Source organism: Xiphias gladius, chromosome 11 (genome assembly GCF_016859285.1).
Source record: "Xiphias gladius isolate SHS-SW01 ecotype Sanya breed wild chromosome 11, ASM1685928v1, whole genome shotgun sequence".
In the NCBI taxonomy this organism is placed as follows: domain Eukaryota; kingdom Metazoa; phylum Chordata; class Actinopteri; order Istiophoriformes; family Xiphiidae; genus Xiphias; species Xiphias gladius.
The window spans coordinates 2,224,869-2,241,038 of record NC_053410.1 but is presented as its reverse complement, the minus strand read 5'-3'; the positions used below and the strand labels follow the sequence as shown (position 1 = coordinate 2,241,038).

General features: G+C 40.8%; 1 protein-coding gene across 1 annotated transcript; it reads right to left on the bottom strand.

The window, feature by feature from the left end:
• Positions 1–12,930: 12,930 nt before the first annotated feature.
• ppp1r3ca (protein phosphatase 1, regulatory subunit 3Ca) lies at positions 12,931–15,700 on the bottom strand. Its single transcript, XM_040140144.1, has 2 exons — positions 15,480–15,700; positions 12,931–15,039 (listed from the first exon to the last, which is right to left on the bottom strand). Exons 1-2 carry the CDS (start codon positions 15,491–15,493, stop codon positions 14,013–14,015), a joined length of 1,041 nt encoding a protein of 346 aa, XP_039996078.1. The 5' UTR covers positions 15,494–15,700; the 3' UTR covers positions 12,931–14,012.
• Between the last annotated feature and the right edge of the window lie 470 nt (positions 15,701–16,170).

Here is a 16,170-nt window from a genome sequence, read left to right as displayed (position 1 = left end):
CACTGACCTTCTAAAGTGAGTGTTTGACCCCATCGGCTGTTATCATCATGAATAAGTTGACCTACAAAAGATAAGTGCGAGATGATTCTTAGAAATTAGGTGAACTCCTGTTAGTTATGATTTAGACGAGCCTTCGAGGCTGTGAAATTGTCTTTGTCTCAGTGTCTCCACCCATTGTGCCGAGCTTTTTTATTTGCTCAGCTTTGCTTATCGACTCCTTGTAAATAGTCCCTTTAGGTCTTATCACCTCTAATTGCTGGGTTTAGCCGGGCTGTGGCCCGAAATAGCTCAAGAGTCTACAGCCGAGCTAGTGGCTGAGTGAGGCTGCACTCAGTGGTTCTTTGAGCGAAATGCTAACATGCTGATGTTAAGCAGCTGTACTGCATGTTCACCATCTTAGCTTAGAGTGTTAGCATGCCAACATTTGTTAGCGTTTGTAAATTAGCACCAACCACAGAGTCCAGTGGACCCTGATGGGAAGGTCTTTAGTTTTGCAGGAATTTGGTGACAAAGTAATTACTGGAAAAATTAGAAGTCTGACAATCCACGGCAGTGAATATCCCAATACCCCAGGATGTGTTTTTGTACAATCTATTTATGTTGGGTTGTCGTTGTGTGATAATGCAGCTGGCACGCTTGTCTCCTGCATTAGAAGAGGGGTCGGGGTTAATGTAAAGTTTATGTGTTATGTACTAAGTGGACTTAAAGATGGAAAATTACTGATATGGTTCTTGAAATATGATGCACAATGAAAGCGTAGCCGTGAAAGAGGTTCTGCTCAGCTTTGTTTACATTAGACACACACACACACACACACACACACACACACACACACACACACACACACACAGACTAAAACATGTTTCTGCTGCTGTTTCTGATCCTTTTCTGACCCTGAGCTAGAACCATCATTCAGACACAAATACGCACACTGATGCACAAACGGCACACAGGACACAAACCCAGACACGCACACAGCAACATCTCCATCTATGATAACACATACTTTAGTCTATGACCTCATAATCTCAGCAGTTTACACATCTTACACTGTTTATAATAAAACAACACTGCAGTTAAGCATCTACTGGACAGGGCTGATGTGACCGAATGGATGAAGAGGAATCCTCACCCTCCTCACCCTCCTCACCCTCCTCACCCTCCTCATCCTAATATTCATTTTGCTGACAGTTTAACAGATAGGTGTTGTCCGGTAATCCAGTGTTTACACTCTATTATTACCCAAAAGGGCACAGGTTCCTCAGTACTCACAGACCGAGTAACCCTGACCTCGACTTTGACATTGACCCCTGACCCCGGCCTTCAGACTGCACTGTTTGACTGACAGATGGAGACACACCGTAGCACGTGCCACAGTGAGTACGTCACCTCCTTGCATGTTTCGCAGTAGGCGCACGTGAACTGAGGCGAATCAAGAAGGCAGAGACCCTCAAAGGGGAAGTTGGCTGTCGCTGTTTTACCTCTTTCTGCGATGAGTTATGTTCATAGGTGTTATTTTGCATTGGCTAGTGACGACTTAAAATTTGTGTTTCTGATTGGCTGGCAGGTGTCTGCTGCGATCATATACCAGGACACCTCAAACATGGTAAAGGTGAAGAGTTGTTCACTCATTGTTTTAGATTGGTACTCAAGGTATATTATTTTTCAGGTAACCACAGTAACAATACTGATGCTTGCGGCTTTGTTAGCACTGATTAGAACAGACAGTCAAAGATCCTTGCAGAAGCAAACACAGCCATACAAAACACCGGAGGAAACTGGACACAGTTCAGGAAATATGGCCGGGGCTGTGTCACTGATTAAACCAACCTAACCTGGGTTAGAAACGTCAAAAAACACAGAGAAGCCCCCTTCTTTTCTGTAGTAACTGGCACTGAGGACTTGGTTTGATCTGAAAGCAAAAATATTCAGATCTCGAGTTTTAAACTGATATAAATGTGGAGAAATTAGAAAAATAAAAAATGCACCAGACAATCAATAAACCCTGTTAACATAGTTAAATAAAGCTATTAACGTAGCTTAAAAGGAAAATTGTCAAATAATGGTCAGGATTCAGAGATCCCCAAGACTTGGAACTTGGCTTATCTTGTCTAAATTAAAAGTTTACCTAGATTTGCCCCAAACTAGGTCATGTTATCGGACTACTTCCTCTTTCTTTTTCTTTTTCTATTATAAGAGATAGACAGATGTGTGTCTCTTTCAGCTCTGTTTATGGTCTCCACCAGTTCCCGTGGGAAACGTCTGGCTCCCTAACTGCTAAATGCTCCACCTTGTTCACCAGCTGGTTCCTGACTGTGTCTGTCTGCTGTTTTCTGCCGAGCAGGTAGTGGAGGGTGGCTTTTTACAGCTGTTTCTCTGAAAACAGCTGCCTCCCGCGGCTGGAAAGAATGCAAGCAGAGCAGTGACAGAGAGTCAGTATATGGTGAGGTCAATAAAACAGGTTTCCTGAGGCTGTGCCATTCTTGATCTCCATCTCCTTTAATGTCTCTGGGCAGCAGAGACGGGACAAAAAAAAAGATGGGCATGTAATTGCCGTGAGTCACGACACAAAAGCTGTTACTAATAGGTGATGTTGACAGTTCCTGTTGTTGACGATGTAGTTCATGTTCGAACAAGAGTTAACAGAGCTGTGTTGTATGTACACTGTATGACCCATCACTCTGGCTTGTGGACTTGAACAAAACAATAACTCTGATGTACGACACAATTATGCCCACAAGGCTACATGATCGGTAACAGTCACACATAAATGCATGATGCAAATTCTGCACGTACATTTCTGCTTTCGTGCTTTGTAAAACAGATATCAGGCTGTTGACAAAAAGTGTTTCTGTCTTTGCAGAACCAGAAGCAGCAGGCATAAATGTCTCCCGGGCAGTCCGTGTCTGTTTATTCTGTTTAACAAAGTGATGCTGACTGGCTGATGTCGGGTCTTTGGAGCAGTGAGTTTATAAAACGCAGGATGCCATTAGACATTCTTTTTACAGCATTACGTAACAAAACTTTTACAAAGCAGCTCTTTGAGGAGCAGTTTGCTACTGGGCAACAATCATCCACTCTGCTTTCAACTGGTGCATACTTAGACTGAGCTAAAAGGTTTGTATCAAATGGAAAGGTTAATAAGGTTTGGTGAGGCAGTTTTCATTGTGCTCTTTGTGCCATAAATGCATCATAATGTGTTGTATTGTTGCAGAAACAAAGAAAGTTATTACTGTGAAACAAAGGAGCTGGGTTTCCACTGATCCTTGTTAAAGTCTGCACCAATCACATCTCCCCACAAACCAAAAACAGACCTCTTTTATAATGTGTGATGTGCCACCGTGAGCCAGGAAAGTTCTCAATCTGAAACTCCCAGCACAGTTAAAACTCTGACTCGGGGCTTGTTCTAACTGCCACTTTAAAATCAGCTGTTTTCTTTTTCTGCAGCACCTGAGGCATATTTAGTGCTGCAGAGCTAATCTGGTACATGAAACAGCACTCTGTACCCAAATTTGGTGTCGGGGTCAAGACCGCAAACCGCATAAAGCCCTTCAAATCTGCCATAAGATCCCAATCTGAAATTCTCTCCCGTTCCCTGACCTCCTCTACCTTCCTGCTGTCTCCAAATAGTGCAAGACTCTCTTGAAAGCGAAGTATTTCAAACTTGAGGTAATTCCCTGACTCAGATATCAGTTCCCAGCAGTTTTTTAAAGTCCTGGTTTGAGAAAAGTGGTAAAAGCTCAGCCCCCAAAAACACCCATGTAGGCTCTGCAATGAAACCAGCAGTGGTAGGATGGAAACAAGAAGGTCTTTGTTGTTGGCTGCAATGTTTATTAGCAAAATAGTCCCACCTGAGCACCACAGAGAGACTACTGTATTTGTGCGTACTTGGTTGTGTACAGAAGCTTTTTTGCTTTGTGTCACAGTATAGAATGAAGGATTTTATAGTGTTTGCCAGTGGAGTGTTTATTTATTTATTTATTTCCATGTCTGTTATATTCAAGGTGTCTTTGTGTTAGGGGCCCCTGATTCATACGTACTGAACTTCTGAGTGAGCATTTCTGTATCGCTGGGAAATGAAACTCCCCATTCAAAAAAAACACACACCAATGAAATTTTGATAGTAGCTCTTTTAGACAGAGGGTAGGCAGGAAAACCCTGGGACTTGATATTGACTTACAATCAAGAAGTCGCTTGCAAAACCATCATTTGGCAATAAAGGAATTTTTTAAAACGTTGTAAAGAAAATGTTTGGAAAAATATCACAAAATATTTTTCACAGTAGCAGAGTCTGTCTATTCATCCACCATTTTAGATGTTGCACAGCAAAATATCTCAAGCAACTGATGGCTAAATTACTACAGTTTTAAATGGTTCATGAATTGAATCACGGTTCCCCCGAGGATAGTTCCTAATCATTTTGTTAAGTCTGTGACTATCAAAATGTGCTCTTGAATTAGTCCACTACATTGTAGCCTAACACCATCTGCTGTGGATATTCATGTTGCCCAGAGGAGGAATCTTACACACATTTCACATGCCACTCATCCATACACTGCAATCATGACGGACAACCATGATAAAAATAGCCAAGTCTTTTAATGTAGCAAAGGAACGTTAAATTTCATTTCGAAACTTTATGTATTCATGACTCCTCCGCACTTTTACTCAAAGCAACACGTCAGCTAACTGATATTATGAGTCATGTCGTAGTGCTAATTATTGTACGTACACGCGTCTTTCATGTAAAGACAGCCCCCCGGACACAGATCTTCTGTTACATCAAGCAGCTCTTTGGGCCTCAGCAGACCAACGTGGACTAAACACACACTATTTCCATCCTGGTTAACCCCCATTACACTCCGCCTTCTCACAGCAGAACAGAGTATTTGTGCTGAGACGGAGCAGGGCAAACCTTTAAGACTGTAAAAATCATCTGTAAAATTCTAAATGCACTTCTGCTGGTGGACTGTTTCCTGGACAAATCCCTATATTAGTGTTTCATATATGTTTATATATGTTTATACATAGATATAGAAATGGATCTCACTTGTTGCATAACAGGCATCAGTACTGCAGGATTTTACTAAAGAATGTGGCTGAACATTTTTGACCTGAAGCCAAATTTTTCTCACTTTAGCATTACAGTGATTTTATTTTTAAAAATTATGCAAATTCCTGAAATCATTTTTTTACACGTCATGTCATACTTTGCAACTCCTGTGCACTCCTTGTGCCTCCTTACATTTCCAGCAGGTTTGATTTTGGTCATACTGCTCTCATTGAAATATGTGGTTACTCAAAAAAAAAAACTCAGAAAAGTGTTGGGATCAAATGCTACGACAGTGATGTATGTTAATATGTTTTACTAAACATATTAATAAAACATATTGTTTTATTAATATTGTTGCAACATTAACTTTCCTTCTTTTTTTTTTGTCAGGCTGGTTTGGAAAGAAATAGCAGAGGAGCAAGTATTTATAATTTTTCGAAGGTGTGGAGATAAACATGAAAACAGAGGGACAATCAGAGCCTCATACCTGGCATTAACACGCGTTGAGGATGCACTGCCATCCGATCACTCAGACAACATTCAGAGGTGGTCTGGGCCGCGTATGTCCACATTCTTTTGACAGTTGTACGCAAATGTGTCCTGGGCCACACTGAAGGGCCGCCTACTCAACTGACGTCCTCAGCATAAGCAGATGTACGAACTCATTCGCAAACAAATACAAGTCGCGTAAGCTGGCTTTGTCCACGACATCTCAAATTTCTAAAAGCCCATAGAGATATATTATAAGTGCATCATACATCTTTGGGCAATTTGGTTTGTCTGGAACACGTCGAGGAATAGACCCTTTCTGTATTGTTTAGATATCTCCTTCTTCTTCTTTACATTTCGGGCAGACTAGGCACGGTAAGTGCCTTGCTTCCTCCCACGGATTAAAAAATTAGAGCTGTCCTTTTGTGATCGATCAGCCAAGACGCGTGTTAACGCCAGGTATGAAGAGGGCCTCAGAATAAAATCGTGCATGTGAACACTGAAGCAGTAGGAAAAATATTTCTATTCATTCTTTTGATTCTATTCTTTGAGCAGTCGTGCAGCTGTGCCTGCGTGTGGATGTGTTCACATGTATATTTAAGCACGTGGGGAAGTGTTTGAGTTCATACACATGTGTCCGACCCCCCCAGTGGAAGCCCCCGAGGATCAATACGGGACAATCAGTAAAACTGATCAGACACAATGAATGCACAAACAATGGCATACACAAACACAGACTTAAAAAAATAATACCACCTGTCCTGAATGGTTGCTTATCTCTCTGGTCACGTGCCAGAGAGATATCTGTTCTACCTCTTGACTTCTTTGACCTTCCAACTTAGAAACAAACAGGCATGCACAGGCCATATACACAGAATCACACACAGAGTCAAAGAGAACATCAATTATTGGTTCATTTGTACTTGTACAAACACAGAGACAAGCACACAGAGACATTTATGTACCTCACTATCAAGTACAAATGGTAAACCTCTTATATTAACCTCCTGTCAGAGCAAACAAGAGCAGGTACACATACCTGCATCCACTTGGTCACCTACTTTTTTTTACTTTTTTTTCATTTTCGTACAAAGAGCATGCAGCTGTTACTTATATTTGTTTTGGGGGGAGATAACATCTGCTCATTCAGTTCAGAAGGTTTCATGTGTTGTTTTTGTGCCAATTTCCCCCTTGCATCTCTGCTGAGGCTTGTCAGCCCCTTACTGAACACAACTGTTATTTATATATATATATATATATATATATATATTTTATTCTCACGTGTCAACCTGTTCATTCAGCTCTACGTAACTATTACACAACTAAAGGTGCTCTGCATAAATTTCCCATCTATAATTTATAAACACATTCTTAAATGTATTTATCAATATAAATATGCTACTATTCAATGCGAGGAAGTGAATTTTATAGGCAGTGTGATTACATAGAAAGTCAATTCAAAGACGCAAACACAATTCACTCTGGGTGCCACTAACTGACGTAAGTATGCATCAGTGCGAATTGAAAATGTTTGAACTTTAGCAAATAAATTCAAACGTATTCCAAAGCTGTTTTACGCCAGTTCACGAATACAGACATTAGCCAGCCAGCAAATATTCGTTGGTATGCAGATGACACAGTTATGTATACTGTTGCTCGTTGTCTACTGTATATCAAGCTATTACTGAACTTCTAACTGCATTTTACACACTCCACTTATCATTTACCAATTAAAATTAACCTTTAAATGCACCCCAAAAAAACCCAAAACGAATTTATGACTCAACATAAATCATACACATTCTGTACAAAAGGTAGACAACATCAATTTTGAGGAGGTGAATTAGAAAAAGTTTCTGTATACAAATGTCTTGGAACATGGCTGGATGACAAATTATCTTTCCAAAGAAGCTGAGGTTCAAATTGTCTTTTCAGAAAAAAAAAGATCTTTTATCAGGCCACATTTCAAACTATTTTAGATTATGGTTTTTATTGTTTATTTGGATCTCTTTTAACTCTATTCTTCCAAGAGTCCATTAAATAAAAACAAACAAACAAACAAAAAAAACCCCATTTAATACGAATAAAAGAAACATAATACAGTATAATACAGCACAGTAAAAGCATACATTCAACACTTTCACACACATTGATGAAAGGATGCACACAACACAGCCTATATGGATAATTATGCGTACAAGTCAAACCCAGTCATTCAGTTTTTTGGCTTTGTAGGGCTTGACCCTGTTTGTCATTTATCTCTTTCTTGTTTTAAATGTTGGAACAAGAACTCATCACTGTCATTAAAACATGTTAACTGGAAGGACTAAAAGGACTGTTCAACTGCACAGTACCTTTAAAGGTATTCTTGGTAGACGTCCCGTTTTACCCTGGAAAATGATTTTCAGTTTCTAACAACTATCAGACCAGATCATCTAGACAGATAGTCTTAAGTGTCCAGAGTCTGCCCACAACTGGCTAAAACTGCATTTGCAAGCTATGCGTCACGGGCTTGGATTGATTCACAAGATGAATTTCATCTGAAAACACTGCCGTCGTCATCAGAAGGACAGTCTCTCATTTATTGCAGCCACTTTGGCCCGGTCTGACTCGAAAAAGAGATAATTAATCCCAAGGGGCTTTCTTTAAATACATTTGAGTTCCTGCTAAGTTTTTGAGTCAGAGTTTGAGCTAGCACACAGTACACACAAAAGGTTAGTGCATGTGCGTCTAGCTAGCTTATAGCTAACACGGACAATGGGAGGCTGTATCTATACCAATAACTATGCCAACCGAGGATTTATCTAAGCCTGTAACTGCTGTGTATTATCATTTTAACATAAAGGCCTACAGGCTGACGAGCTACCATTTACTGTATTTACCACTAACTTGATCTACAGAGCCTGAACTTGATTTATTTGAAGTATGGTTGAGTATCAAAAATATTTCATTTTTTGATAAGTTGCTGGTTTTCCCAGTAATTTCACCAGTAACTTGTCCTTGACGACAGTAAAACTAAATGAACAGTGTTGTTTTCCTTTCGGTCTCCATAAATGGAATGAAATATATATAAACAGTAGACAGTTTATCAGTTTTTAACCAATTTTCAGGGAACCACACTTGCTGGTCGCGTCTTATCTGAGCAGATTACCGGTAACTCACATTTGTTTTCCTGTGTTTTTTTTTCCGTGGTATCCTTCATGGTTCAGTGTCATTCTCTCTACCACACAGGCACACACAAACCTACTGCTTTCTGTGCACACACCCATAGCCTACATCCCCTCTCTATCATATCACATCGTCGAAAGGGGTCGTAGATTTGTTTTTGTTTTTATCACAGAGACTTCAACTCCGTACATCTTTTAAAGCCAAGAATTTCCTCTTCTTCTGTTTCTAGCCCAACCTAACAATGGTGTTTAATTAAAGTTGAAATAGAAATATAGCTTTTACTTCAGCTTGTCACAACAACAACAAAAGACAAACATTTCCCCTTTTTGCTTTTGGATTTATGTCATTTGTCCTTCTGTAAATCTTTTTGTGGTTGTTTCCCTCAAATTTATTCATGTTCATGTTTGCTCCTGGTCAGTTTTATATGAAAATGGCCTCTGTAACTGTAAAAGAGCAGCATATTGTAGTAAAAACGATAGATTGTCCTGCAATGACTCTGTTTAAATCTCACAGAGCTGGGTTTGTTTTTGTGACCTTACTATCACTGCAGGGGAGGTTTCTGACTTTGCATCCTCATTGCATCATTTCGGTCCAGTCATTCTCTGGATGCAGCCCGGCCTCCATTAATGTTTGACCAGTCTTTGACTGTGAGCTACACGTGACTCTGGCTGCACATTTCTTGGCTGGAAGTGAAACTATATGATAAATAAGTGATAATAAATTGATAAACAAATCTCTTCCTCAGTAATTCCTTCCTCAGCTGCTGTGTAGTACATTTCTGGTAACCACGGTAAAAACTGATGCTTCAAACTTTGTTACTAATTTAAAATAACAATTTTAAAATTGGAGAAAGAAATTAATAATCTGTAAGTGGCTCTGATAGAACTGATGTATACACCCCTGATGTAAAAAAACAATGTATTCAATGGAAAAGCCACTCTCCAGTGCCATTCTTCACCTTCCACTTATCATGTTTGTACGTTGGCAACTGCTTGCAAATCACATTGCTGGAAATGCTCTATTGTTGGTTGACGTCCAGTCCAACATGAAGCGGACGCTGTACAAACAGCTTAATGTACCCATTGTGTTTTGGAGTTTTTTTAAACGTTGGAATGTTGGAAGGGATCCGTCCTCAGTTTCCCTCAGAAATTACACACTTGGATGATTACAGTTATTTTGGGGGAAAACATCCCCTGGGATTCTTTGTTTGCAGTTCAGGCACATTTCTTAATTTCTTCGGTTTTCAATATCAGTATCAAATCAGTGGTATATTTAATTTGGTTAAACTGGACTTGTGTCGTATTTGTCTGTCTGATGGACTCTGCTTTACATCTGCTATGTTCCCAGATCTGTACATTTAGTTATGATAACATTTTAATCAATAAACTAATAGAAACAACGGCCAAAACTACGAAAGTAAGGGGGGGTAATCCAAGTATGGCCGCCGCTATCGGTAAAATGACTCGGTAGATATTTTTTGTCAAGATTCCTTCTGAATCCACCACTGACATCGAGACAGAAAGGAGAAAAGAATGTAAACACGAAAAAACAAACGGAGAAAAGGAAATGAGGGAAGGCCATGCAATAATACAAACACATACCTACATACATACGCAATTGAATGAAAACCAGGAAGATGGAGTCGGAGAAGACTGAGAGAAAGAGGTTGTATACAGGGATGCATCAGGAAATTACAGGTATTAAAGGAATGCGGTTCCATCAGCCAGCAGGTGGAGATGGTTGCGGCCTGAGGACAGGTCAAGTTCAGGATGAAGCTAAATTTTAAAGCTGATATGGGATCGGCTGTTCAATTTTCTACAATAAACCCCACAGTGAGGACTGGTGGAGCATTATGGTGATCTGTAAGAAGTCCTCCAGGTCAAAATTCACCTCTAAAGATCAAACTGGAATCTGTGCAGATCATCCTACAAACTGTTTCAAAATGAAAAGCAAGGCAGCCATACAGTGGCGTGTGCAGTGTGCTTCACACAGACTGTATCTTTCCATTTTAAAATCTTTAACTCTTTTTACCACAAAATCTGATCATTTTAATAATTCAACTTTGTGTCAGCACTAGAGCCGATGATTTTAAGAGCCTGCAAAAAATACCCTGTCTTTGTTTCGTTCTTGTTTGTTTCTGTATAAACCTATGGGATCTTTCAAGTTCTGCAGGTTGTTCCATGTTTGTAGAAAATATTATTTGTATCCTATTGTTATCTATATGTTGGAATGATCAGCCATGACTTTTTAGAAACATCAACAAAACTGAAGTCAAGGCCCAAACATAAGTTACAACATCAAAATACCTCCAGCTATATCTGCACAGATATTACAGGTGTGTAGGTCAGTTCCTGCTATCACTGATGCTTGTATGACCCACGAAATTGTTATGTCCCGGTCCTGCAAAGTGTAATGACTCTTCCTATGTTGGAGACCAAAGGAGAAAAGCGAAGCTAAGCCTGAACCTAAAGAGTTAAAACTCTGATAAAGCAGGAATTTTCAGGCCTCAGAAGGTCATCCTGATCCAGCCTGAGGTCTTTCCTCTGCGCATGCCAAAGAGAGGGAGTGAGCGCTCTTCCTGCCGAATATGAATCTAGCATGATCAGTAATTGAAATGAGTTGGAGGAAAGACAAAGAAAAACGCCTGCAGGCAACCCAGGCTTTTCCCTCTACCCTTCCTCTTTCCATATGTACAGTAAGTGGCAGGTTTTGCGTCGTTAATTGCACTAGGTAAGTCACGTGTGAGGCAGAATTGTGCGCTCACGATGTATTTGCACATAGAATTGGGAATTATAGAGATGTACAAATGTCTGAGAGTCTATGTCTGTTAGTGGTTGCATTGGTGCGTCATGTAGGTCAACATGAACTGACTCACTGATGACTGCTCACACTGTTACAAGACCGGAGACTCCTTTAACCTGACTCCTGGAATGGAAAGTGTGTTTGTTTTTGTATTTTTGTACAGGCAATGTTTTGTTTTTTTTTAACCATAGTGTCAATTAAAATCACTTGCCTAAATAACGGGAAAGCTCTTCATATTAGCTTAGCTTGTAGTCTGTGCGGACAAATAAAAGGGACAGCAAAGTTCCTGACACATCATGTACACTAGCACAGCCTTAATACCGTCAATCAGTGTGGTCATCTAAGACTCAACCACTCTGTCACTGTATATAAATATATACTGATATACCGTTTTTACCCACTTCAGTTGATTTCACTTTACTGCCCTTTTATGGTGGCTGCTGTTTCGGAGAATCGTAATTTCCTGAAAATGTTTAACAGCGAAAGCCCTAGAGGAAAGAAGATACTTCCTCCTTTAACAGCTGTAAGCTTTTAAATGTGCAGCAGATGGAAGTTAATGGAGTTGGAGGTGTTTATTTTGTGCTAAACTTACAGGAGTAGAAGTAAATCAACAGGACAAATATTTAATATATATTTAAATATAAATATATATAAATATATAGATGTGTGTGTGTGTATATATAATATACACGCATATACATATACATATACACACACATATTATATATGTGTGTGTGTGTGTGTGTATGCACATACATAGAGGAAATTTATAATTAAAGGCTTGTCTCTAATTTCTCAAATTCAGGCTTTGTTTTCCCTCTGGCTGAGGTTAAATGAGGGCCGGCCTACCGATGACTGTCTGTACTATACATGCATGAATTATTCATTTAACCCCGACGTTTGTGAACACAGGACTTTTTTTGCTCCTATGCTTACAAGCAAGGTTGATGTAATCTAACGTTTATCAGCCTCAGAAACCACAAATAACTTGATAACGAAGGCTGATAACCGAATCAGGCCTCTGCCGCTCAAATTGCATGTAGGGGGCTCCAGTGTTGTGTTTTCTATTTTTGAGGTGGGAATACTTGTTTGTTTACTTGTTTGTTTATATTTGTTTCACTGACTGTAAATCTAATCAGACCTTATTTTGAATTTTCTATCGGGAAGGCAACGTAAAACAGATCTAGTGAGACGTGTAAAGGATACATCCTAGAGCTAAAAAAAAAATACTGAAAAATATTAAGCATAGGTATAGTTCTGGTTTATTGTTATATGTGTATGTATAATATAAAATATATATAATATGACACATAGTAGTCTTTGATTTTCTTAATGAGTTCTTCATCAACAGTTACCTAAAAAAATGCATTGTACGCGAAAAGTAAATCATTTATAACAAAGGGCTCAGGAGTCATGAATATTTTAGCACAAATATAGAAGTTTATTTCAGAAAAGGAAACACATGGTGACATGGTGCATGTCGGCAACACACACCTTCAAGTGAAACCCAAAACACTCGGGCACAGATCTTTCTTCACAGTGAGAAAATTGAGAAAAAAATACATTGCTTCACAAAAGAAAAAAAAATATCAATTCCAGCCACACATACTGTACACTCATCACACAATTGCACTTGTGGAAACAGGCAAATAAAAACATTCAGTATTTACACCATTTCTCTCTTGACGTACCATAACCACGGAAATTTCCCTACTTCTATCAGTTCAAGACAACCAATCACCTGCAGAGTCTCTCTTGTGACACATCTGTTGATAGCAGCTCAGTTCCTTGACAAACTTAACTCAAAAGTAAATCATCCAAACATTTTTCATCAGACGAACATGTGCAACTTACATTGAGGGAAAGAAAGGGCCGCATGACTCAAATTTCAAAATTAAGGCAGGTTTGAATCATGTTGAATTATTTTCCTCGTTCGAAGGTGCAAACGTTTAGTGTGCATTTTTCATTAGCTATAAATCAGCTGTGCTTCCTGTAGTAGAGAAGCGTTGTTTTTGTCATGCACTCCCCGTACTTTCCCTTCAATATGAAGGACTTAATCAGCTCCATTTCCACTTCTTCAGTTGACAGACATCCCATTGAGAGGGACATCTCAATCAGTGCATATTTGACCAATACATCAGGCCCTCGTAAAGGGCTTAACATTTGTTGTGGATTGCACAGACAGTCTGTATTTTAGTGGGCTGGCACTCTAAGAAGGCACATTAATAATTTTACAAAAGAGGAAACACGACCGATTTCCCCCGTAATTCCCTCATTCTCCGACCACAGTTCTACAGGTCTCTCAGGCCAAGTGACCATGTTACAGCAAAAAGCAGGTCAGTTGAGCACATTACAGTTGGGTTTCTGTCTGGTTTGTGCACTTTCTCTGCTGGTTTCCTCAAGGTTGTTTGCTTCAGTTTACTTTCTGGCTGAGAGCCAGTCCAAGCTGAAACTCCACAGCTGGATTCTGAATGCCCTCTTGTCTTATTTCAGCGCCCTTTCACCAATAAGGCACTGTACTATCAATCTGACCCCAGCTCTGCCAGCCAGGAAAGAGTCCACTGGACATGCGTGGGCTGCCAAACTGATCGAACTCCATCTCCAGCAGCTTCATGCCCCCGTATATCTGCTCTGAATGCTTCTTCTGCTCGACAGAAGTTGGGGCGTTCAGATTTTTCAGGTCCTCTCCGTTCAAGCCGACGTGCCTGAGAACATAGTTCTTGCCATCGTTATTGTCCCAGAAGGTCTGACCTTGGACCTTGAAGCAGACACAGAACTCGACCTGATTCTGTGGTGGGACATAGGTAGGTAGCTCCAGAACGAATGCAAAGGTGTCAGAATCCTGGCAGCCGTAGACGTTGTTCATGAAGGTGCACTCGACGTTGGTGAAGCTGGTCCACGAGTCGAAGGTGGCGCGCACCTGCACTGACTTCTCAAACCCAATGTTCCGGACCTTGACGGTGCCAGTCAGCGAGCGCTCCTGCAGCGAGCAGTTCTCCAAGCAGACCGAATTTTGAATCAGGCGGTTCCGGAAGTCCAGGTAGTCGGCTGAGGGCTGTTTAAAGTCCAGTGCCAGGCTGCGCACCGAGCTGATCTTTAGATCCACTGTGGCTGTTTCCAGGTCTGTCATGTCAAACTGCAGCTCCTCCGTGACTCCCCCACAACGCTTGTTTTGATACGGCTCATCGTCAAACTTTGAGAAGACGTGGATGGCGGTCAGTGACATGCCCTTTGTGTCTGCGAACACCACCCTCTTCTTCCCGGCCTTGTTGTTCCAGCTGACGCAGCTGCCATCATCCACCACTTTCTGCTGGCTGCTGAGGCAGGGCCGCAGGGGTTTGTAGAGCTGCTGGTTGTGGCTGCGGGTGGTGGACTGGTTGACCCGGTTCTTGGCCCTCTGCAGCTCCTCGTAGGAGCTGAGGAAACCTCGGAGGGGAGGCGGAGAGTGGCTAATGTAGAATCTCACAGCCACATCCATCGGCATTACTGGGCCAGGCATTGCTGATGGACTGAAAGACCTGAGCACGCTGAGGGAGAGAGAGGGGAAGACAAGAAGGGAGGTGGTGAGATGGAGGGAGGCAGTAGGAAATTGACAGAAAATTTGAGGGTTGCGGAGGGAGAAAGAGAAAGCGGGAGCGATTACAACAGTGGCTACAATTTGCAATTTAAAAGAACAGCTTCCCTTATCTGACTTTAACAAAAGTTCCGGTTTGATGAAATTTGTTACCTCTGCAATCAGCATGACACAAATACTTTGCAATATCAGACCTACGAAAAGTCCCACTTTGACAAAATATGCATCTGGTTTTCTAACAGCTCAACTGATCTGAAACAAATTTTAAAACGCTGCTTGAAAATCAAAATCACAGACACGAAAAATGTGATACAGATGTTCGATACATTGTGTTCCAGTATGACATACATCACTCTCACAAAACGTCGACCAAGCTTTTTCTAGGATCCTTACCTTGCAGCACTCATGGAATAAAGAAATACACCGCTCCAAGGAGAGAGAGTGTTCTGAAACCGTCCGGTCCCTTTGATTTTCGAGAACTATAGAGCTGATTTTTCTAAAAGTGCATGCTGGAGTACCTCCCCCTTTTCTTCCACCTTGCTCTTGCTCTCCTCCTGCCTTTCAGTGCTGTGGTTGCTCAGCACTCAGGGATTTCAACTGGCACATAGAGACAATTTGCATATTCTGTCATATGGTTCCTGAAACAGCCAATAACAAGTTGGTGAGCTTCTGCGCCAACCAATCAGCGCGGAGATGAGATGGATGCCATCCAGCTGATAGGGGAGTGGCGCCTGCATGAGCCTCATGGTTGACATACTTCAGCTGGTATTTGAGACACATTATGGACCCCTGCTGGTGTTGGAGGTGATCTTCGGATCACTCCCTGCAGAGTGCTGCATAAACCCTCTGGCTCTTCCTGTTGACTGGGATTCCCATAACACAACACAGCAGGATGATTTTAGTCGCACTGACTTTGAAGAGAGAAAGCTGCGATCAGTTAAAAAGATGATTAACAATGATTCCTGAAAAAAGTTGGAGTAAGAAACTTTTCCTCTACGATGAAAATGTTTTTAATCAAATCATTTTTAGGGGGGATTCTTTGCTTTCCATAATCTTTTGGGTTGTTTTTTTTTGTGCCATTTTA